Genomic DNA, 24467 nt, shown 5'->3' with positions numbered 1-24467 from the left:
GAAGACGGGGAGAAAAACAGAAACAAACCCAACCAGAAGGGACTGTACAGTTTTGGGAAAGGGGATGGCTGAGAAAGAGAAGTTTGGTGGTAGAAGGCTGGGGTCAAAGAGGAGGTGCTGAATTTCATGCAGTGGCGATTTGACTTTACCTGAACTTTGTGACCACAATTTGGGTAATAAGGAATAATAACTATCTATGAAAGCACAGGAGTTATGGGACCTTCTGCTGCAAATTTTGTTCTGCACCAGCGAAACTGGACGCCTTCACCTGCCCCAGACGCAACAAAACATGTCTCTCCCGTATTGGCTTCTACAGCTACAGCAGTTTGACTTTACCCCCTGAAGGCACATTCCTCTATTCTCTCTTGAGACAGATGCCAAAAACAATTTGCTCCTAATTTAGATGTGAGCTGGATGGAATACCTGTTTTTAAGGTCAAGGGAATGGCTCAGATAAGTCTCGAATGCTTTTTTCAGAGCTAAATTCTGTAGTTTCCTCATTCAGTTCCATCATGAGATCAGGTAAAGCATATCTCATTTGTTACCATGGATACAGGACATTATTTCCATTTGTTTGTTAGAGATCTCACACTGGGTGTGAAATTAAACTGTAACGTAGCTCTATGAGGAGAATTATCTCAAAAAAGTATAAGTGCAACGCCTGAACTGCCCTTAAATCAAATGGATTTTCATTTCCAGACAATATCAGTTGCAAGGGTTGCCATTTTTATACCCAAGAAAAAAAAATGATAATACAATTTTTGATTGCCTAGTCCTTTAAATGTGGGAAGAAATCTTGAAAAGAAAAAAGAGAGAAAAGAAGAACTGTAGCAGTAGCTTGCAAATAAACCAGTTTTGTCATATTTATCTTATTTTTCAACAGAAAAAAATGCACTTATTTTCGCTGATAGGCTTCTTCCTCAGACAGAGGGCTTTTCCAAAAGATTAGATAATTGCAGAAATAATGTGCAGTCCTTATGTGCAGCTGAAGTAGATACAAACATCCTTATCCCAGCAGTTGCAGAGGAATTAAAATGGCAGAGGAATACAAATGCATTTTTCCCAGCTGGAACTTGGTTGTAGGGATATCTCATTTCCCCCATACTCAAGCATTATTTTGTTCCTAGTAAAGCACAATTCTCCACCTATTAGGCCACCCATTGTACTTTAAATTGCCACACAGAATGGGAGGACAACAAGTGTCAATGGGCATTTGTTGGTTACTTCTTCCACGTTCACAAACAACTAGGAATACACTCTCCAATGCGTGAGCAATTTTGAATTCTTTTCTCTGCACCTTTATTTTAGTGACTTGGTGCTTTCTGCTGCACAGCTCCAACGGCAGAATTCATGTAGTTTCAAAAAACGTGTCTGAGAACATGTACAGATGGATAAATATCAGCCATTCTATTTCCTCTTTTGAAATATCGCCCTGGCATTTAATTACGCTTTACACCCCTTCATTTTAAAATCTTAGTTTGTGAATGCACACTCCCTGTACCCCAGAGGGGAACATACACATACTGAAAGAAAAGAAAAGAAAAGGAAAGGAAAGGCAGATAATTTTTTAAGGTTCTTTTTTTTTGAAATTTTATGTGTTAAATTTTAAATAATGAGCACACTCAGCTTCTCCATTGTTTGGGTTAAAGGTAAAGGTACCCCTGACCATTAGGTCCAGTCATGGACGACTCTGAGGTTGTGCGCTCATCTCACTCTATAGGCCGAGGGAGCCTGCGTTTGTCTGCAGACAGCTTCCGGCTCATGTGGCCAGCATGACAAAGCTGCTTCTGGAGAATCAGAGCAGTGCACAGAAACGCCGTTTACCTTCCTGCTGGAGCGGTACCTATTTATCTACTTGCACTTTGACGTGCTTTCAAATTGCTAGGTTGGCAGGAGCAGGGACTGAGCAACGGGAGCTCACCCCGTCACGGGGATTCGAACCGCCGACCTTCCAATCAGCAAGCCTTAGGCTCTGTGGTTTAGACCACAGTGCCACCCACATCCTATTGTTTGGGTTACAGGAGTAATAATCAGTTCTCTTCCAGAGCACTGCACCAAATTTGGCGGGGGCTTTCTGGTGACTGCTCTCAATTGCACGTATGCCCCCCCAGCATGCGTCAGTTTGGGAGGATTATTTTAAAAACAGTTCAAACCTCTGGTAAAGGAATACCTGCTGCATGCCTTGTAACGTTTGCTGCAAGAACTGCAACTGCTGATCCTTTGTCAAACTTTCTTCTGTTCGAAAGAGCTGCCCTTTCTCTTGTTTCAGGAGTTCAACTTCATTTCGGTAAGCGTCCAGTTGCCATCGGAGACTGTCGTTCTCTTCCTTAAGTGCATAAGCTTGAGCAGCTAAGGCTGAAAGAAGGGAAACACTCTGGTGGTTAATATAATGGGATTGCATTCAACAGATAACTAGAAATTTATTTGCCTGGCAGGCCAGCAGATAATCTTAGATAAGCCAATTTGCAGCGGAACACAGATGGGCACCATGAAAGAAGCTTAATTCAGACATCACAACAGAACATGGTTTTGTCAACCACAGATTAGAACTCAAACTCCGGTATGAGCTTTCAAGCATACACCAGGCAAACCATGGTTTAGGCCTGCTTTTCTGCATTATTTTCTTCCTCTGCAACTGAGAACCTCAAAAGGTGTTCCGAATTGTTCCTTGGAAAGTGGGGCTGGCATATATTAGATTTGGTGCCAAATGCAATCTCCACTGGGATTGGTTCCACTGGGGAGCTCCTAATCGCTTATTGGTCCCAGTGGTACTTGAAGTCAGCACTGATCAGCTGATTGGTGGTGACTTCACGCCCCACTTGGATTGGCTCAGGATCTTTGCAGCATGGTTTGCGATAGTTCGTCCCACCTCAGTGTTTGGCAGGTGGAACATGGTGCTCAGTGCTGGAGGACTGAACCCAGTATCCCTCTCTAGGAGGGTGCCGGTAAAAGCGTTTTGGGTTACGTGGAGGGACATCTCCACCCCATCCACACACCTCAAGCACAAAACTGAAAGATAACCAAAGAATTATGCAATAGGAAGGGTTTTTTTTCCAGCTGGAGCTCAATGGAGCTCAGTTCTGGCACCTCACAGGTGAGTGCCATTGCCATTATAAGAGAACAAGCGAGGTGTTCATGTACCTCTTTCGCTAGAAAAATAGACAATAGCAAAAATAGACAATAGAAAAATAGACAATAGCTATGAACACAGGTTAAACTTTCAGCAGGTTTCCGCTGTACAAGTTAACGAAACATTTCCCAAAATGACATTGATTGATAATTTCTATTCTATCTTTGGGGAAAATAATAGAACCATAGAGTTGGAAGCAAGCAAGGAGATCATCTAGTCAAAACTCTTGCTCAGTGCAGGATCTGTGGTTCAGGATGCAACTACAGTATCCTTAACAGATGAGTATCCAGCCTCTGCTTACACATCACCTCCTGAGGCAGTCCATTCTACTACTGAAAAGTTCTTAATGTTAGAGAGTTTCTCTTAATGTTGATCTGAAATCTGCTTTCCTGAAGTTTCCATCCATTGCCTCTAATCCTGCCCTCTGAAGCAATAAAAACAACAAGTCTCTCCATCTTCTGCATAACAGCCCTATACACATATATGTTGAGGGTAATGTGAGCGGTTAATGTGCATAACAACCAGCCATTGTGCACATTCCCCAGACCTCATGGAGAATGTGCACAATATGCCTAATCTCCAACAGTAGTTGGGGGATATGCATATCTCGATTTTCTGGTCAGTATCCAGTCTCCAAGAAACGTGCCCTTGTTTCCGATTTGCACACACAGTGCGGGTCAGTACTAGAGTGAAAGCCTGGAGATGAAAACTAAGATTTTTCCCTTTGGATTCCTTCCTCAGCATTGGGCTATGCACAGACAGAGAAATTATGGAACAGAACCAAGTGATATAAAATGCAAATGCTCTGAAAAAAAATGTTGGCACTACAGAAGCATTACTGCATTAGTAGCATTGAAAGACACTTAAGTCATTTCCTTAGGAAGCTGAATTTGGCCCCTTTTCAATTTAGAATGGCAGCTTTATTATCATAACAGATAGCAGGTGTTTGTGAGGAAATCGATTAGTATGCAGAGATGGAAATTACATTTAGCAAATGAATTGCACCGTCTGCAGTGTAGACTGAAATTTGTGTAGCAAAATGCAGGAAGCTATAAAGATCGCAGCAGCAACATTATTTAAATAAATTATTTGAGCATAAATATAGACAGGGCAGCAAATGTGTTATCTAGCATTTTAGGGACACTGCTACGCTCCTCCAGAAAAAAACTTTCCTCTTGCCAACATCAAGGACTGTTTGGCTTAGTAAATAAATATTGTATATTATTTATTCTGGTACTGTTGTGAATTCACATCACAATAAAACAGCTGTAATCAAATTCATAACCGCAAACAATTCCATGAGCATTCATAAGTAAGGGCACGTTATTGATTCACGCCAGTGATGGCGTAATTTTCACGTTCTATATTATGGAATCTTTAATTGTCATCTGACAGGAGCAGTATATGTAAATTATATGCAGCATGAACTTCAAAAGGCATGGGAACATACTTCGGAAAAGAGTCCATTTCCCCTTGCAGAACCATAAAGCTGAATGCTGAAGTATTTCTTACGACAAACTGGGAAGGGTTTGCAGGCACGCCTGAAAGCAGGTGGTAATGTCCTAGTGGGACACAAAAGACACATGCAACTGCTTCCATGACACCAGCCTCTCTGCTGCTTACTTGCAAAGGGCTGGGGCAGGACAATTGCACTGGTGGGAGCAGTGCAGGGCAGGTCACGTGGAGATGACCTCATCACCAGCTCAGACCCATCAAGGTAAGAAGCAGTAGGTCTGGTGTTGGGAGAATGGCTCCACCCACTTGCTTCCATAGGGAAACTCCAAAACCAAGTGCAGTAGCTTAGCGAGACGCTCACAAGTGGACAGATCATAGAATCATAGAATCATAGAGTTGGAAGAGACCACAAGGGCCATCGAGTCCAACCCCCTGCCAAGCAGGAAACACCATCAGAGCACTCCTGACATATGGTTGTCAAGCCTCTGCTTAAAGACCTCCAAAGAAGGAGACTCCACCACACTCCTTGGCAGCAAATTCCACTGTCGAACAGCTCTTACTGTCAGGAAGTTCTTCCTAATGTTTAGGTGGAATCTTCTTTCTTGTAGTTTGGAACCATTGCTCCGTGTCCGCTTCTCTGGAGCAGCAGAAAACAACCTTTCTCCCTCCTCTATGTGACATCCTTTTATATATTTGAACATGGCTATCATATCACCCCTTAACCTCCTCTTCTCCAGGTTAAACATGCCCAGCTCCCTTAGCCGTTCCTCATAAGGCATCGTTTCCAGGCCTTTGACCATTTTGGTTGCCCTCCTCTGGACACGTTCCAGTTTGTCAGTGTCCTTCTTGAACTGTGGTGCCCAGAACTGGACACAGTACTCCAGGTGAGGTCTGACCAGAGCAGAATACAGTGGCACTATTACTTCCCTTGATCTAGATGCTATACTCCTATTGATGCAGCCCAGAATTGCATTGGCTTTTTTAGCTGCCGCGTCACACTGTTGGCTCATGTCAAGTTTGTGGTCAACCAAGACTCCTAGATCCTTTTCACATGTACTGCTCTCAAGCCACGTGTCACCCATCTTGTATTTGTGCCTCTCATTTTTTTTGCCCAAGTGCAATACTTTACATTTCTCCCTGTTAAAATTCATCTTGTTTGTTTGGGCCCAGTTCTCTAGTCTGTCAAGGTCATTTTGAAGTGTGATCCTGTCCTCTGGGGTGTTAGCCACCCCTCCCAGTTTGGTGTCATCTGCAAATTTGATCAGGATGCCCTTGAGTCCATCATCCAAGTCGTTGATAAAGATGTTGAATAAGACCGGGCCCAAGACAGAACCCTGTGGCACCCCACAGATGGGGAGGAGCTGTTATCTACAAAGGTTGCTGGGAAGGAGGACGAGGAAGGACAACAACTTCATGCAGTGCTGCCTGGAGGAAGCTGCACCGAGAGACCCGGGAGCAGGACTGGCTGCTGGAGCTATGGAAGGGGTGATCAGAGACACTCTTGGGGGGGTTCTGCACCTGCTCCATGGAAGGCTTTAGGTGTAGTAAATATGTGTAAATAAACCATATTTCTCAAAGATGCTAATCTCCGCTGTGCCTCAATTTCCCAACAGAAATACAATCCTGAGTGAGAGTCTGGAACCTCCTGGAATCTTGTGCAGACGCTCAGCAGAGATTAGGGTGGCATGTTAAAGTAAGTTGCTTACTTTTCCTTCTCTTAGCTACTCCTGCTTTGTGGGTACCTCTTCCCTAGCTCTTCTGCCTCCTAATATCTCTTTCTTCTTGGCCCTTCAGCCTATCTGCTTCCCAATGTCTATTTTCCTTTCCAGTCAGAGGAGCATGCAGGCCAACGTTTATTCAATTAAGGAATGCAGTAAACTGCTCAATAATAAAAATAAAATCTTTAGATGTGCATAAAACAGTAAAATAATCATCAACAACATACAGATAAAACCTGTATATGGTCGTACCTTGGATCCCGAACGCCTTGTGAGTCAAACGTTTTGGCTCCCGAACACCGTAAACCCAGAAGTGAGTGTTCTGGTTTGCGAACATTCTTTGGAACATGAACGTCCGGGACAGTTTCCAATTGGCTGCAGGAGCTTCCTGCAGCCAATCGGAAGCCATGCCTTGGTTTCCAAAAGTTTTGGAAGTCGAACTTCCAGAACAGATTCCATTCGACTTCCGAGGTACGACTGTATTCCATATCATGCTATCATCCCCCTAGGGCCATATGTGAGATTTGTTTTTATTTTGTTCCGAGGCCCCATGTGAGGTCCTGGAAGCCTGAACCTTGTGGCTAAGCACGGATCCAGAAACATCATGATGAATGACATCAACTTTCTTTGTTAAACATGCTGAATATGGCCAACAAGCTTTCTTATTAGAAAGAAAATCAAAACAAAGGGATACGTTGCTATTAATGGTTACCAGTTTTACATCCCCGGACGTATTGGTAGAAAATAATTGCCTGGAACACAAAGCAGCACAGGAAGATATTTGTGAGCCACCCTTCAAATTACTTTCACAACAGAAGCTGTAAGCAGCGATCACAGTTCAGGGAAGCAATGCTAATAGGATGTGGTGACATACATAGGTTAGTATGAGGGATTCAAATTAATTCCTCACCATCGCAATTCATTAGCAGCAGGCAATTTCCCAAGGACTTCCAGTTTTGGAAGGAGTTGAAGAGGGGGATGGGGGCAGGTTAGCACACTGGCTCACAAGGGGAGGAGAGGGGTAGGGCTTGTGGGATAAAGGGCAGGGGTCAGCTAATTCAGGGGACCCAAAGGACAGGTTGAGTGATGCACACCCTATAGCTACACTGATCTCTCAGGAGAGATGGAGCAGCAGCAGGAATTGCCATCAAGTCTGAATCCCCGGGTGCTCTTATTGGGACTGAGATCCTGCCAATGAAATATTCATAGAAAGACAGGGAAATTAACAAGTTTTAATCCTCAGTTTAGTAGTCTCCACTCAGAAATATACATGCATGTGTATTAAAATGTATGATAACCTGAACCAGAGTAAAATAATATTTGCAAATGCCCCATCAGAGCCAGCCCATCAAAAAGGAGTAAGCTGAAGCAGGTGTTATCAACACAAAAATATGAGAAAAGAGCCAAGAGGAGATGTTCAGAAGCTGACACGCATAAATATTTATAGTGACTACAGAGATGACACTGTAATATACCATCGCCGTCTCAACAAAGGACACAATGTCATAATGTCGTGCAACATGGTGTCAGAAGAGGCCATCAATCTACAGTGCCAAGATGAGTACTGCATAATGTACAACAACAGGTCATAGATGTCCTGCCCAGGTACAAATGTTATATAGAAGATGAGGTACTGTAAAGAGAAAATAATTCAAAAAAACCAGGGATGCATTCTGAAATTCCTGGTTAACTTTGTCATTCTTTTGAATTAAACATTATTTTTTGATCACCTGTATTCCTCATTGTTATCCCACACTTTCTCTTTTTTTTAAAAAAAATAATTTTTTTATTAATTTTCCAACATATATCAAAACACAACACAACTAACAATACACAAACAAACATACAAACATGTATAATTTCATAACCTCTTTTTCTTAAACCTTATTTCAACGACTTCCCCATACCTCCCTTTTCTGCATCCCTGTTTTAAACTTTTCCAGCAACCCCTAATTTCAATTACTTATAATTCACTTTCTTTAATCCTTTTTCTCTTACCCAATTATTTGTCACTGCAATTCTGTTTTACATTACCCATAACATTTTAGCACTCATTAATTTTACAACAGTTCTTAAGATAAGTTTTAAATTTCTTCCAATCTTCTTCCACCGTCTCTTTTCCTTGGTCACGGATTCTGCCAGTCATCTCAGCCAGTCCCATATAGTCTATCACCTTCGTCTGCCGTTATCCCACACTTTCTCATGAACTTTTCCATCACTTTCTGTACTGCAAAAAGTCCAGTTTGTTGCACAAGAGCACTAAATCCACTTTTGGCCCCTGTAGACATTCTTTCTATTGCACATTCATGATTATTTGTGGTCACAGTGGGATCAGGGCAGTCATATACAACTCCACTTTCAATATTATTTGCGCCTGCAAATGTGTTGGGACAGGCATATAATTGCTTCATTTTTAGTCAGTCCATATCCTGTAATTTCCTGCTAAAATCCTGTAACAAGTCATACCACCAACACTATTGGGGTTTTTTTGTCCTGCATTTTTTGTGCTATAGGTCCTCCAGACAGGAATAATGTGGTTGTGTTAGGGACACATCGCGGAACAACTTATTAATCAGCATATATCCACAACTAACTCTAATGTGCCACAGTGGAATACCAGTCTGGAAGGCCCTTTAATTGTGCAATCTGAATTGGCTAGTATGCAACTGAATCACAACCCCTCAAATATAGCAAGGGCCTGGAAGTGCCTTTAGTTTCCTTCCCTGTTGCCCTGCTCACTTTTTTTGAAGTTACTCTTGGAGAAGAATAGACATTTTGGAATAATAAAATTACTTGAGAATATCTTTTGTAAAGTATGGAAACATTAGTTCCTTATAATTGATATAATTTTCTGTGGCTGGTTTAAAAAAGAGAGAGAGAGAAAGAAAGATTTCCCACACTTGTTGGCATGATTTTAAACAATTTCTTTAGAAGGTTAATTCATCATATCGTAATGTTTTATTCTCACCCAGAAATTACATGAACATTTTCCTCAAGTTCTCAAGTGCCATTAATCAAACATAAAGTGCTTTGCCTCTCTTCAGTTGAGAAATGGAGCAGTTTGGGGCCATCTCATGAGGTGATTAATAATGGAGTGAATTAAAAAAAAAAAAGCCTATAGTGTATTTTGTTTTAATTATTATGTTTCTGTTGTCTTAAACCCATAAATCTCCAACTGTGTGGGAAGCTTTCTTAAGGAGCTGAAAATAGTTGCCGTGGGAAAACTTCTGGCCCATTTGAATGGGACTTCAGCTCAACCAATTTTACCTAGATTGAAACCAAAGGCGAAGATCTGAAATGCTGCTTTAGACATGCCTGAGGTCTTCTGGGATTTTAATCTCCCCCCACTCTAAATAGCAGAGCCCCCCACATCTCAAATGATGCAATGCTTTTGATCCAGGCCATATTTATATGCATGCCTACCCAACAGTTGGTGTTTAGGGTATTTTACGAGACCAAACAATACCTTGGAGACTCCCGGAACATTTTTTTAAATACTAAAATCACATAAAATTATTCAAATATTTTTAAAGAGAAGGGTGGGGGGAGGAAATATTTATTAAGGGGGAAAGAACAGCAGATTCTTAAGAACATATGCAGAATTAAAAGGTCTTAAGGGGGGGGTGTTTGTGTGCTTTAGAGCAGTGGTTCCCAATTAGCTAAGTCCTGCCCACCTAGCAGTTTGAAAGCACGTCAAAGCGCAAGTAGATAAATAGGTATCGCTCCGGTGGGAAGGTAAACAGCGTTTCTGTGCACTGCTCTGGTTTCGCCAGAAGCGGCTTAGTCATGCTGGCTACATGACCCGGAAAAACTGTGGACAAACGTCGGCTCCCTCGGCCAGTAAAGCGAGATGAGTGCCGCAACCCCAAAGTCGTCCGTGACTGGACCTAACAGTCAGGGTCCGTGAACCCCCTGTTTTTCAAAAGCCAAGCCGTGGACCCCCTACTTTTGACATTCTTGATTTCTCTATGGTAGCTATTGCTATGTGAATGGTGCTGCGGACCCCCTGGTTGGGATAGGCAAACCCCCTGGGCCACCAAATGCAACCACTGATTTAGAGGGATGGAAGGAATAGAAGCACAGAGAGCGATAGAGGGAGAGCATGACAAAGGCACAGCCTCCCGTCATCTCAAGTCATGGTGGACTCTTTAGAGGATTTCAGAGCTGTTCTCAAATACGAATAGGGCAGGCATGTCCAAAGTCCGTTTTGGGGGCCTAATCTGGCCCCTGTGGCAGTTTATTTCTTGGTCGGCCCTCACACATGTTCACTTCATCAAATCTGGCCCTCTTTGAAAAAAGTTTGGGCACCCCTGGGCTAGGGCATATGCAGTCCTAAAATTACATTAAGGCACACCAGAGGCCCAAATTCACCTCTCTCATTTTCCCCCTGCTTCCAGGACAGAGACAAAAAGATAAAATGTCCTGAAAACCAGAAACGCCTTCCTCTAAGTTAGGTTTCTCCAAGCTGGTGCCTTCCAGATCTTTTGGGTGACAGCTCCCATTGGCCAAAGGGAGAGATACGATAGGAGAAGACACTGTGACCAGGTGCCCTCGACTGCCTACTTGGCCTGTCCTGGTGCAAACAGTTGATGGGCAACTTCTGAGTCCTGGCTGCCTCCCCTTCTTAGCATAATTTCCCTTGAAACTACACTAAATGCAGAGCAACTTCTAATAGAGGACTATCCTCTGTAAAGCCAGACACATGTCCACCTTTAAATGTATGTTTTCTCCAGGGAGTCAAATTACAAATTACTAAGTCAGATTACAGTGGTTGGGGGCCCTGGTGCAATTACTCAAAGAGGGCCCCTTTCTTCCCCCAAAAGGTGCCATATAGCAAGTCTAAAGACCAATTAATTACAGCATAAGCTTTTTTGGACTACATTAAAATATTCTTGAGCTGGCAGAGTTTCACAGCTCTCAGCAAAACACCAGGAAGCAGCATTTTGCCAACTTTAATAAACAAAAACGAAAATACTCTGAACATGTGTCGTTACACAGATTAAACTTTCTTTCACTTAAGTCATCTCTGTTTTTCCTCACCTCCTCTCCTGTTGTGAAGATAGCTAAGGGAGCATAAAACGGCTAGAAACCGTGTGCCATACTGTAAACTGCCCTTTACAATAAAGTGTCCTGTGATCTTCAGATGAAGGATAGCGTGGAGATTTAATTGATGAACTAATAAATAAATGATAATAATAATATGGTTCCTTTTACGGGAGCGATGCATCTTTGTATGATACAGAGTCATGTTCTTCTGCCCCCTCCCAAATGAGTATAGCCTCAAGGCTTGAACCAATCTGAATCTGGCCTGATGACTGCATGTTCCAGATGCATAAATCCCACTTGTGTTTAACTGAGCTTATGCTCAGGTTAGTGTGCCCCGGCAGCTGATTCCTAAGGAGTTATTTTAGGCTTGTAGCCACCAGGGGCGAAAGGAAACCCCACTGTCCTGAAGCATCAGTATTTTATTTTTTTTGTATACTATACAACTGTGAGAGAAAGAGAGCTTTTCAGCTAAAAAAGCTTATGAAGTGCAGCAATAAGACAAACCATCTTAATAAAAAAACCAATTGCTCCAGTTGCACAACAGATATTCTGGCCTTGGTCAAACAGCAGCTTTGAGGGGCAAATAAAATTAGAGAAATGGCACTGAGGAGGGGGGAGTTTAATTCCCACAGCCTGTGTCCCAGTCCCAGTCCCAGTCCAGTATGACATCCCCTATAGCTGTTTTTAACAAAAAGAGAAATCAAATAATGCCTGGCCTGTTTTAGACTTCAGACAGAAGTGCACTAGTCTGCCTTCTAGCAGAGTCGCTGCATTTTCGGCTTCAACCCCCCCTCTACAACAGGGGTGGGGAACCTCTGCCCCACAGAGCAATATTGCCCCAGCAGACCTCCCCATTTGGCCCGCCAGGCCATTTCGGGACAGCCATGGGCACCCTCCCTACACCTTTCAGCCTACATCATGCCAAGGGTGGGGTGGGTAAGGGCAGGAATTCAAAGGAAGTTTAACATGGGTGAGCAATGGTTTGTTTACTGCAGCAGGCACATTCCCAACAGCGGTAAGTTGGGTAGTATGAGTCTGCGCCGTTGAAGGTTTCCATTCAGTGGAAACGATTTCTCCCTCCCAATCCACCACCATGCCCAGACACCACATAATAGCCCTGAATAGCCTCATGCAATCAGGTCAGCTAAACTTCCCTTCTTTTAATTACTTTGTAGATTGGGATGAATTACGACTGTGGTGATTGGTCTGCCAATTAATAGTTCAACTGGAATGCAAACTGACTGCTGGCATAAGAGGCATTAACAAACAGACTGAAAAATAAAGCAAAAAGCTTATTCTAATTGTTTCTGACTTAGAAAGATTATAAATGGATAAGGGAGTTCTCGTTCTTAAGAATCTTCATTTTATATTACTTTTAACTCTCCGTCCCTTTTGTGCAGTGCTGGCAAAAATGAAACTTCATCCGTGAAAAGAAGGCACTTCTGAAAGAGACAGATGCAAGTTTTCAAGGTGGAGACTGTTAACAAACTAACAAAACACACCACTGATTGTTGGTATTGTGCAGCAATTATTGGATGAGCAATTGAAAGAGCTCAGAGCCAAGATGGATAAAATGGTGAATGGAAATTGATCAGAGAAAGACCAGACCAAAGAATACACAGAGCCTTTGCAGAGAGTGTGTGTGGGTGTGTACTGATCAAGATCTGCCAGAGTATGAGAGTGGAATAGTAAAACGGGAGGCAGCAGATGATGAAATGGAGGGAATGATAATGAAACCATTGACAGAGACATTAAGAAACATTTTGAGATGGCAGAGAGAGAACTGAGAGAGAAAGGATTCTGCGCACAATTTGGAGTGAATTTAGAGGGTGGGGATGGTGATACACTTGAAAAAAGAATGGAATAAATGGAAAGAGAAGGAGCCTCTTTTTTCTCATTCTCTCCTGTTAAATTAGGATGGGAAATCATGGCCAACATAAAAAGTGATTGGAAGATATGGAATTGGGTAGGAATTAATTAATATACAACTAGAAAATAACTATGTATTATTATGCTAATAGTGGATGCTCGATTTTTTTCGGAGATAAATTCGACATACTGGACCGGAGGAAGACTATTCTTAACATTTCACAATAATAACAACTGGAGAATCCCTTTTGGACTTTTTGTGTGGAAAGGAGAATGAATTAACTGGGGCTGTCTGGCGTTGAGTACTGGGAAAACATCACCTAGCATAATGGGGAACAGCTGGATATTAACTTGGAATACAGCTAGAAACCATATATTTCAGAAGTGCATAAAATCTATTACAATTCATTTCCTCATTAAAATATTTTGCCACACACTGCTCATGGTATAAGAAGAAAGCCATTTAATTGGGGCATGATTCTGTCAAAGTAAGTCACTTTTTCATACCTTGAAAATCAGTGCTTAATTTTAGATAGAGCATGCCTTGCTGATGTGATCTGTTACACCTCTATCCTGAGGCTTGATGTATTATTAGCTATAAGTATTCAGTATATAACTACCAGGGCCTCTTAATTTCAAACCGTATGCATTGATGCCACTGATGCCAGGCAATTTAGCCAGCACAAACATTTCATAGCAGGTTTTCTGACTATTACATCACACTTCATTATGAAGTAAATTACTGCGAGGTAAATAATAAATGATAAATGATAATACTTGTGAAAAAGTAGCAATATTTTCTTGTGGGGGAAATAAAGCATTTTTTATGTTAGTTTAGAATTTTATTTTGCTAAACTACTGTTGTTATTATTATTATTTCCCAATATTTTTATGAACTGTTTCTATTCCAGTACTACAGTGTTAATTTTGTTCAAGCAAAGGCACCAAAATATATTTTAGCATCTTGTCAAAATGAGAGACTAAGAGTGTCGATAAAAATGACACTAAAATAAATGTAAATTTAGATTGCTGTCACAAGTGGCTGCTTGCTTTTGTGAAGACGTTGGGTTGCTACAGAGTTTTCCATAGCAACCTTGCATCTTATTATATGAATAATCCCCTTGGTGTCCTTAAAGCCTGCTAAGAAAACAGGATTAAATCTATTCTCATATGTAATGATCCTGCATTAAACCTTATCAGGATGAAAAACCAGAAAACATAATAAAATGTAATCTAGATAATAGCTTTCCTGGCAGTTCAAAGGCATCAAAGCACCACAGGCGTCTCAATACAGTTTGTAGTTAGGCCGTCAATTTTTCCAAAGCCCTTATTAAATATGTCTCCTTGAAAGTTCTATTTTCTTTCTCCGTTTCTTTAAAAAAACAAGAATAAGGTTAATAAACCTTTCATTGCTGTGATGAATTGAAGTATGACGGTGTCCTTTGATATGCTGAAGTCAGGAACTTTGCTACAGAACAAAAGCTCTTCACTGAAGAGATGTCTCTGCTTTGCCCTAAATATCTTGTGTGCTTTGTGTCCCTTGCCTGTTTTGTGATATGTACCTTGCAATAGAGAGTGCCTAATTTCAAAGCAAGGATGCCTAACCCCCTTTGACCTGAGGGCCAGGTTCACTCGCCAAGGGCTGCACCCTTTCAGTTGCACACAGCCCCTCCTCCACAGCTGATTCTTGCCCCCTCCCCACTCATGAAATGATCAATCTGATCACTAGGGAAGTAGCAATTCACATCCCTATCAAGATAGTGTCCTGTTCTTCTCTTCTTCTATTTCTTCTTAAAAAATATTTTTTTGCCACTGCCACCCAAATTGTCATTCCATGAATGCATCAATACGGACAAGCTGGGTCGTTGTTTTATAAAATGGTTTTATAACACCTACATGGCAAAAAATAAAGGAACAATGAAAAGTTAAACAGAAACTAACCATTTATAGTCCAATAACCAAATTCTGAATATGGAGATACTCCTCAGAATAGATTCAACTTGTAATGTTAGTTCATAAGAACTCTTGAGCCAAATCTTAGTTTCCTTTTTGATTCTGCTAGTAATATCGCCAACATTCATAAATATGATTCATATATGAATGCATCCATCTTATAACACTCAAATTACAAACTGAGCAGTTTCCCACAGATGTTCTCTTTCAGCTCGGAATGTTAAATATATCCACATTTAGCAGACCAGATGCCTTAAGTCAGCTATTTTGTAGCAGCCCGCACAGAAGTTATTTAACATTAATAACTTACTCTCCAATGAGACTCCCACTGGTTTGGTTCACGTGTTACACTAAGCGAAACCACAGCTTAACATGAATGAACGAGAATGTGAGTTCTGGGAGTGGGGATTGTGTCTGCGTCGTTCCTCCCTGGTGATTTTGCTGCTGTGCTGGCTCAATGTGCCATCCAAACCCAGGTTTAGCTCTCTCCAGACGGACCCTGAGCTGTAAGCAAGGTCTGTGTTCTGCGATTTCCAACTTGTGGTTTGTCCAGGATCTAAACTGGGAGTCTTGGCTGAGATGACACATGAAGTTAAACCATGACTTGGCTCAGCGCAACACAACCAGAGAGAAGTGAAGTAGCTGCTATTTTCTCTCCTGGATCCTGCAATCTTGAATGAATAATTCAAGTTAATGCTCATTTTCTATATGTAAGCGGTCAGTGACTGACCATGAAAAGTATTAGAATTAGTCCTAAAACAGCCTGCCAAACTATGACAACTTTCAACTGGAGGGTCTTTGCATTTCTGAGTGGATTAGAAGGATCTCCCAGTTGGATGGATGGCACAGTCTGATTCCCTGCCCCAAAACAGGATGTCCCTTGTTGAAATCATTTTAGTCAGGGGTCACTCCCGCATTTCTTAACACCTTCAATAAAAAAAACATTTCAAAACAACTGTTTTAGCACTGCCAAAAATCTCAATTTCCTCCTTTATCTCCTATTTCATTTAGGCTCCTGCTGTTCTAAAGCCTATACTCTGTCTCGCTACTCTCTTTCTTCAGTGGTGTCCAAACTTTTTTCAAAGAGGGCCAGATTTGATGAAGTGAAGGGCCATGAGGGCTGACCAAAGGGCCAACCAAAATTGCTGACCTTTTTTTTTTAAGATTGGAGTTGTGGAGCTTTTTTTTTTAGGATTTAAGCTGTGGAGGTTTTTGGGGGGAATTTTACCTCAGGAAATAAACTGCCACAGGGGCTGGATTAAACCGACCGCCAGTCCCCCGAAATGGACTTTGGACATGCCTGCTTTAGGATCTCAAACTCTATAATTTAATATTCATCTGTCCCCCAGTTATCACATATGTTTCCTCTTCTACCCTCATTTTTTTCTGTCAGTTCTTCTTAGAGCAGAAAAAAATAGCCAAGCCTCTTTCTCTTTCTTTAACCTTCTGAACCAGAACATTGTCCCCAACCTGTGAGCTCCCTGAATATCAATCCATCAATCTCCGTTATTTATAGTCGATGAATAATTTCCCTTGAGTAAATTTTGAGCCATTTGCTGGATTAAAGTCTGCTCTACCCATGTAAGCTCCCGGCACAATGCAGAACCTAACTGGGCAGGGTTATAAATCATATGGGAAGCCCAAAGAGGAGATCAGGATCCCAGTACAACTCCTCTAGTTACCCTTCCAATTCATGGAAGTTGATGGGGCTGAGCAATGGGAATGCAGTGGGAGAGAGCATGCCTTGCCCTCTGCCTCATTTAGTTCTAAGGGGTGGGGTGGGGTGGGGCAGGTAAATGCCTGAACAGAGCTTAGCTACTGACAGGGCCTACAGCACTTCCCTTTCCTGAAGGGGACGGCTGGGGCAGCCTCCTCCCACCCCACAGAAAAGTCAGAGGAGGTTCTAGAGGGCCTTTGCTCTAGCCTGGAACACCAGCTGGCAACTGATGATGGGACTGGATATGGGTGCATGAACTGATGTTCTCCCTGCACTTGGCTGGAGGTCTCAGAACTTCTCTGGGGAAGAAAGGAGAACCCAAGTCCCTGTCTTAGACATCTGTGACTGGGTTGGACCACATCAGACTGTGGTCTGAAGTAGTACAACTAGGGATGGTTGAAGAGGAGGTTGTTTGGTCCCAGACTGAGCCATGTCCACCAGCCTCTTCAAACATTGAAACTTTTAACGGTAGGAGGTTCAATATCTTATAGAGATGCTTGACCATCTTGGCTGTGAGTCCTGGAAGTTCCATTTTCCCATAGGCTCTGACTGACTTCAGCTGCGAAAGCTGAGGCTGCTGAACAGACTCTTGGACTGGGGTATTTTTAGGGGCGGGGGTCATTGTGTACTTTTTGGTGCATTTTATTTGTTTGTGACTACTTTTGCGATTCCATGATCACTGCAGATGGTGACAGCAGTCACAAAATTAAAAGACACCTGCTTCTTGGGAGAAAAGCAAGGACAAACCTAGACAGCATCTTAAAAAGCAGAGACATCACCCTGCCGACAAAGGTCCAGATAGTTAAAGCCATGGTTTTCCCAGTAGTGATGTATGGAAGTGAGAGCTGGACCATAAAGAAGGCTGATCGCCAAATAACTGATGCTTTTGAATTATGGTGCTGGAGGAGATTCTTGAGAGTCCCATGGACTGCAAGAAGATCAAACCTACCCATTCTGAAGGAAATCAGTCCTGAGTCCTCACTGGAAGGACAGATCGTGAAGCTGAGGCTCCAATACTTTGGCCACTCATAAGAAGAAAAGACTCCCTGGAAAAGACCCTGATGTTGAGAAAGATGGAGGGCACAAGAAGAAGGGGACGACAGAGGACGAGATGGTTGGATAGTGTTCTCGAAGCTACCAGCATGTGTTTGACCAAACTGCGGGAGGCAGTGGAAGACAGGAGTGCCTGGCGTGCTCTGGTCCATGGGGTCACGAAGAGTCGGACATGAATAAACAACTAAACAACAACACTTTTGAGATGTTTGTAATTTTTCCAGGTTGTAAGCCACCTTGAACGTGGTTTGAAGTATGGAAAGGCGGCATGCAAATAAAATGATGCACGATGCATGGTGTTGGCAAGAAATCATCCACAACGAAGGACCAAGGTTCAAGACTCCAAGATTAGTAGCCAGAGTACAAAATCTAAGCAGGCTGGACCCTGCATGTTTTAGATTGTATTCTCTGTTGTGTTCCATGGGGAGGAACCACAAACGTAGAATACACATGTCCTATAGAAAGTCACAGGTTCAGTCCTTGGCATATCCAGGTGAAGGAATCTCAGAAAGCATACTCAGGAATCAAAACTTTTGCGTCTCTTTTGTATGTAATGTATACTTCTTTGTGTATTCTGCAAATTCCTGGGAAAGACACCCCCCCCCATCTCAGATCTTGGAGAGCTGTGCCATTCAGGAGACATTACATGCCAGTAGAACTCAGTCTAAGGCAGCCTCATACATTCACCCCACTCTTTATGAATGGGCATGTCTCTCTCTCTCTCCCTCTCCCCCCCTTTCCCTCTGCTCTCAGTGAACCAAGTAGAAAAGGTAGTGTGGCCTATAGTTAGGTCTAAGCCAGATGCCCCTTCGTTTAATAACAGGCTAATGCAACCGTGCTGAACAGCAGAAATGGAAAAACAAACCCCACATATCTACTTATGATGTTGGCCAAGGAAGAAACTTGGCTTCCTTGATACAGTGAAAAAATTAGCGGTGATGCAGTTATCATCTGATATTTGTGACCCAAACATAGCATACAAAAATGCATTAAATTATGTAAAGTCGTGCCTCTATTTAGGGAAATACCCACATAAATACATTATGTCAGGGGATTTATTATTATTATTGCAAAACTCATACAATTTTTTTCTGTCGACTTTGAACCGATGAGGATTTGTTGATACCTGCATGTAGCCACTTTTCACCCGACAGCCAAGCTCTAAACATAATAAAATAACCCAGGGGCTTATCCCAAAATATTTGACAGTGGTCAAGCAAGCTCATGGCCAGTGATCCTCTCGGTTCTTCATTTTGTGGCCTTCTGTTAGAAAAACCCTCCCCAATTTAATACCATTTTTCTGCTAAAGCATTTCACTTATTGGAGCTGTAATAGACGACCTCCGTGTGCCTCTGCTACATTAGGAACATAAGAATACTACCCTTCTATGACATGGGAAATTAGAAATATATCCTAGGGGTAAAAATCTTTCCAGCTAGCTGCCTGCACACAGCTGCACTTCAATAATTCTTAAAATTACTTTCAGGGTCTCTTACTTCCAGATCTTTGCTCTCAGTGCCAAAAGGTAGAGGAGAGAGATCCTACAAGATGGTATTTGATCTACAGTTTTTATGGCTGGCGTGACTTTCTTCCTTCCAGAATAATTGCTTCTGTAGCCAGGCCTTAATTTTCCCTTTTTATATAAATTAATTTGGTCGGTGGCCCATTCTTTTCTCTTTCTCTTTTTAAACAAAGTCTTCTATGCAAGCAGCCACTTTTGTTTTTCATTCCACTCTCTATCAGCAGCAATGCAAATGAGGCGGAATTTCTGTTATGACAATCACCATTTTAGCTAAGTACATGCCGTTGGTGAAAATGAAAAAAGACAAATGGGATGTTTCCCCTCTGGGAATCACCTCCGACTTGCAGCTCCAAACCTACAAATGAATACCCGTAGCTCTTTAGAAGCTGCTGCATTGTGGGCACACTTTGGAAACCCACCCACAAAAAATATCCAATCTGCTGCTGCTAAATCAGGACCAACTATTTATGAATCTCTGTTCTGCAAACCAGATGACTCCATGTGCAATGAAAGAAAGCAAATCTAGAAAGAATGGTCAACTGGGTCATCGTCCCCCCAAATAGATGAATGCATCCCAAATAACCCATTGTTACGGCACATTATCTCGCTTTTCTACACAAACACAAATGATATTTTATCTGGCATTCTTTATGCCTTTACTATGGTAAGGACTGTTCCGTTGTTGCAGACAAGATAATCCCTGTCATTTCCACAACGGAACAAGTCCCACCTTTTGTGTAACTTTCAAAGGGAGACACGTGCATGCAAATATGTAGAAGACAGTTGTCTGGCAGCAGCTACAGCTATACATGGCCCCAGAGTTTAGGCTTCCCGAGGGTAACACAGAGATCTCTCCTCCTCCAAATAAAATTACAGAAGAGACATGTTGGCAAGCTGGGAGACCTGACTTTTTCCTGTCTCAGGTGAAATGGCCTTAGGTAAAGGTAAAGGGAGCCCTGACCATTAGGTCCAGTCGTGGTCGACTCTGGGGTTGCGGCACTCATCACACTTTACTGGCCGAGGGAGCCAGTGTACAGCTGGTCATGTGGCCAGCATGACTAAGCCGCTTCTGGCGAACCAGAGCAGCGCACGGAAACGCCGTTTACCTTCCTGCCAGAGCAGTGCCTATTTATCTACTTGCACTTTGACATGCTTTCGAACTGCTAGATTGGCAGGAGCAGGGACCAAGCAACGGGAGCTCACCCCATCGCGGGGATTCGAACCGCCGACCTTCTGATCGGCAAGTCCTAGGCTCTGTGGTTTAACCCACAGTGCCACCCGTGTCCCGAAATGGCCTTAGGGCCAACCTAAATAGCTGTCCTAGGTCTAGATTAGTGACCCAGCACAGAACAGATACCTGAATCTTTAAGTAAATCAGTCAAGGACCAGTAAAGGTTAACTGTGTGGCATAACAACAAACAAGGTGATATGAACTGAAGGAGAAAATCAAGAACTCTGCCATGAAAGGAGCAGCAAACACGTTGCCCAATGAAGGACAAATCCTTACAGAAAAGATGTCCACACCATGAACTGCTTGCATGATGCCCTAGAAATGCTCATGCAGAATGAATATGAAATCTACATTCTAAATATAGTTCTTCTAGCACCACACTCACAGCCCATTTGGATCAGACATTCAACCTTTGCTTGAAGCCAAAGAGAAACCAGTTTGTGGTCAGAAAGGGTGTGCATAGGTCTTACTGGAAGGGCCTTGTGACAACCGAGAAGCAGCCTTCTCCCAATTACCTCATGGATATTTTCAAACATATAAAACTCTTTGAAGAATGAGAATGATGAGCTATTCAGAAACAGAGGGGAAATGTGACTAGCTTGCCTGAAACATGGGGGAAAGGGGGTTCAGGAGATCAGCATCAGTTATGGACTTTGGGGTCTCCAATTTCAGTGGTGCCCTGGGCAATGACAAAATCCGGTGTCCCCTACATCTCACCTTCCATTCTATATCATAGTTGCGACGCTCCCTGAGGTGCCCCCAAGGCTCTGCACCTAGCGCAACTGAACGGGCATCTAACGTTTGAAGACAGAAGGTGAGGGGAAGTCCAGAGGGGAAAAGATATAGCCTCTTTCTTGCTCTCCCCCAACCACAAACAACAACAATTTATTATTTATACCCCACCCGCCTGGCTGGGTTTCCCCAGCCACTTTGGGTGGCTCCCAACAGAATATTAAAAACACAATAGGGAACATAAGCTGTGTGAGAGATAACAAAGGACTTTAGGATCTCATCCAATAAACCTGTGTTCCATGTGGTAATAAGATGGGGCAAACAGCTGTTAGGATTGTCAATGCCTAAGAGCAAATTCAGTTGGGGGTGACGGTTATCAAGTAATAATGTGACAAACTTGTCTCAGTTGACTGGTAAAACCATAAGCTGTTGTGATCAGATAATAAATCTCAAGATTCGATACAAGATGATAGTACTGCAGAATGTGCTATGGTATGATTTACTCAGAGATGGGATTCCTCAGGTTCTTCTGAACTGAGGTCCAGGTTCCCAGTTCTGTTTGGGTCTACATTTCTCTGTTATCATCAGTTAGGATTTCAACTTTACAAATTTAGAGAAGGTGCGGCATGGAGATGATTCGTGCGTGGTGCCCAGGGGATTAGGAAAAAACCTAAACTCAGTTGTAGGAGATCCCTGAACTGCAGCAATACAGCATAATATTTTTATCATGCCTGAATATTCTTCTGTAGTTAGTTCTACAATGAATATAATCCCATACTTATTTTGTTTCTGTTTGCTTAGGAAGAGCAATTTTGCTCTCACTTTTTTAAAAAATATAGTTTTGTTGTGCTTCTCTCCTAGAATATGAAGTGACTGCAAGTATAAAATTAAAAATGAATTCAATTTGAGCCATATGGATGTACCGCAGTTAGAGACCTGTCAAATATACAGTTAAGCTTATCTTAGGGCTCATTCCAGGTCCGTGTCTGAGCATTTCTTCTTCATCTTCTGCTGTTATAATCTCCGGGAAAATCTGGGTTTTACTGCTGAATCAGAGCAAACAGCAATCAGGTTTCCGGCGGGCTGCCAACAGGAAAGCAGCAAGGCAAAAAAGAAAAATCTGCTTGGACACAGACCTGGAAATCCTGGACCTGTGCCTAGAAAGCGCGACACAAAAGGAAGTGTGGATGAGTTCTAATGGTAAAGCGTGTTCTCCATAAAATGAGAGTGCGTGTTGCAGTGTGGGCCGCCAAGCCAGCCCTCTGTTGCCAGGCAGGTTAATGGGTATTGCCTGGCGCAACGATTGGCTGACCGGGTTGCTGGGGCAAATTGCATATAACAAATTGGGTGGGAGGGACCATAGTCTTTAAATATTGGGGCACTCTGCCTTTTGCTTTCTCTTTCGCAGAGTGCATCGGATCACCCGCCCGCCCGCCCTGTGTTCCGGTTGACCTAGCTTTGCCTGTCATGGGGTCGTCTGCCTTGGTGCAGGGGCCTAGTAGGAATTTTGTCCATTTGGCTGATTGGCTGGTGCCATTTGGTTTTTGCCTACTACTTAGCAAATCGTCACAACTTGTAAGGTTGCGGTTAGGCATTGGTTATAAAAAGCTGGTGGTGGGGGGGTCAGGATAGGCTGGGCCTGCCCCTCCAATGGTGCTGGAAGGGAATTCCGTTAAAGGAATCCTGGGGCTTGCCACGATTTCGTCCAATCCCTGAAATGGGACCAGGGCCGGCAAGCCTTGGGGAGCTGGTTGGGTGAGCGGTGAGGGACTGACGCTCAGCTCAACTGATCCCCAACATTGTTTTCCCTTCACTGCCTTCCGATGGAGTTCGGAATGTCAGTTCTGTCCCAGGCGGGGGGACAGATAGTCATAACCAATGTCTAAGCAACCACTCACAGATTTTGTATTTCAATAAAGTTGTGGCCAAAATAATAATAATAATAATAATAATAATAATAATAATAATAATAATAATAAAAAAATTTATTATTTATACCCCACCCATCTGGCTGAACCTCCCCAGCCACTCTAGGCGGCTTCCAAAAGAATATTAAAATACTGTGATACATCAAACATTAAAAGCATCCCTAAACAGGGCTGCCTTCAGATGTCTTCTAAAAGTCTGGTAGTTGTTCTCTTTGACATCTGGTGGGAGGGCGTTCCACAGGGAGGGCGCCACTACCGAGAAGGCCCTCTGCCTGGTTCCCTGTAACTTGGCTTCTCGCAGTGAGGGAGTGCCCAAAACCTGAAACTAAAATTACGTGTGATTTGTGAATTATTTTTGAGGGGTGGCTTGGGGACCTCGACACGCAACTAGGGGAAACAAAAATATAATTTGCTATCTAGGTTTGAAATCTTGGTCACAAAGGAACCAGGCCAAGTAGGCTTCTCTCACATCTGCTTTCAGCTCCCTTAACTTGGTGAGCCAAGTATGTTTTAAACTAAGGGATAGTATTTATTTAGTTTAAATAAAAGTGGGAATCAAGTGATAACTTTCCAATGGGCACTTGCTGATCTTAACCATGTGACCACCATGGATGCCATGCCAAGGGCATGGATTTCAGGTGGGAAACGCAGGGTTATTATTATTATTATTAATAGAATCTATATACCTGCTGAGTTAAGATGTTCTCTGAAAAGCCCTGGGCAAATCTCAAACTCTCTGCTTAATCTACTTACAGAAGTATTAGAAGACTAAAGTTCTTCAGAGGAAAGACTAAATGCAAACAACAGAAAATGAATCAGAAAGGCAAAAAAACACTGGAAAAACCCCACCCAGCCCAAAACTCAACACCCACCCCAGCACAACTACCCAACTGCAGGCATAAGATGCCGGTGGAGACTGCATTGCAAATGAGCCTGAAATGAATGTCTCATTGGAGATTGTTTTTCATTTCGCAAGTTTCAATTGTTGTTTTTAAGCAACAGTGTAATGCCTTGTTTTGCAGGGCAAATGATTGTGCAGAGTAAAATTGTGCAGGGTAAAATGATTGTGCAGAGTGATATATATGCGGATAGTGAGGGAGCAATTCAGGCAGGG

The 24467-nt window shown here is 42.6% G+C and overlaps 2 protein-coding genes across 15 annotated transcripts in view; one reads left to right on the top strand and one right to left on the bottom strand.

Moving 5' to 3' along the window:
* The window catches only part of DGKH (diacylglycerol kinase eta), a 764231-nt gene that overhangs the window by 436617 nt on the left and 303147 nt on the right, over nt 1-24467 (top strand). The window lies entirely within an intron of this gene.
* Nucleotides 1-24467, bottom strand: part of ENOX1 (ecto-NOX disulfide-thiol exchanger 1) — a 280345-nt gene that overhangs the window by 26094 nt on the left and 229784 nt on the right. For all 12 annotated transcript variants that reach the window (XM_083624672.1, XM_083624674.1, XM_083624673.1 and 9 more), the window contains one exon: nt 2170-2354. In XM_083624672.1, the coding sequence (XP_083480798.1) occupies nt 2170-2354 (185 nt within the window). The remainder of the gene's footprint in view (nt 1-2169; nt 2355-24467) is intronic.

Source organism: Podarcis filfolensis (assembly GCF_964270895.1).
Source record: "Podarcis filfolensis genome assembly, chromosome: 7".
NCBI lineage: Eukaryota > Metazoa > Chordata > Lepidosauria > Squamata > Lacertidae > Podarcis > Podarcis filfolensis.
The sequence above is the reverse complement of the archived record's forward strand: the minus strand, read 5'-3'. Positions and strand labels throughout refer to the sequence as shown.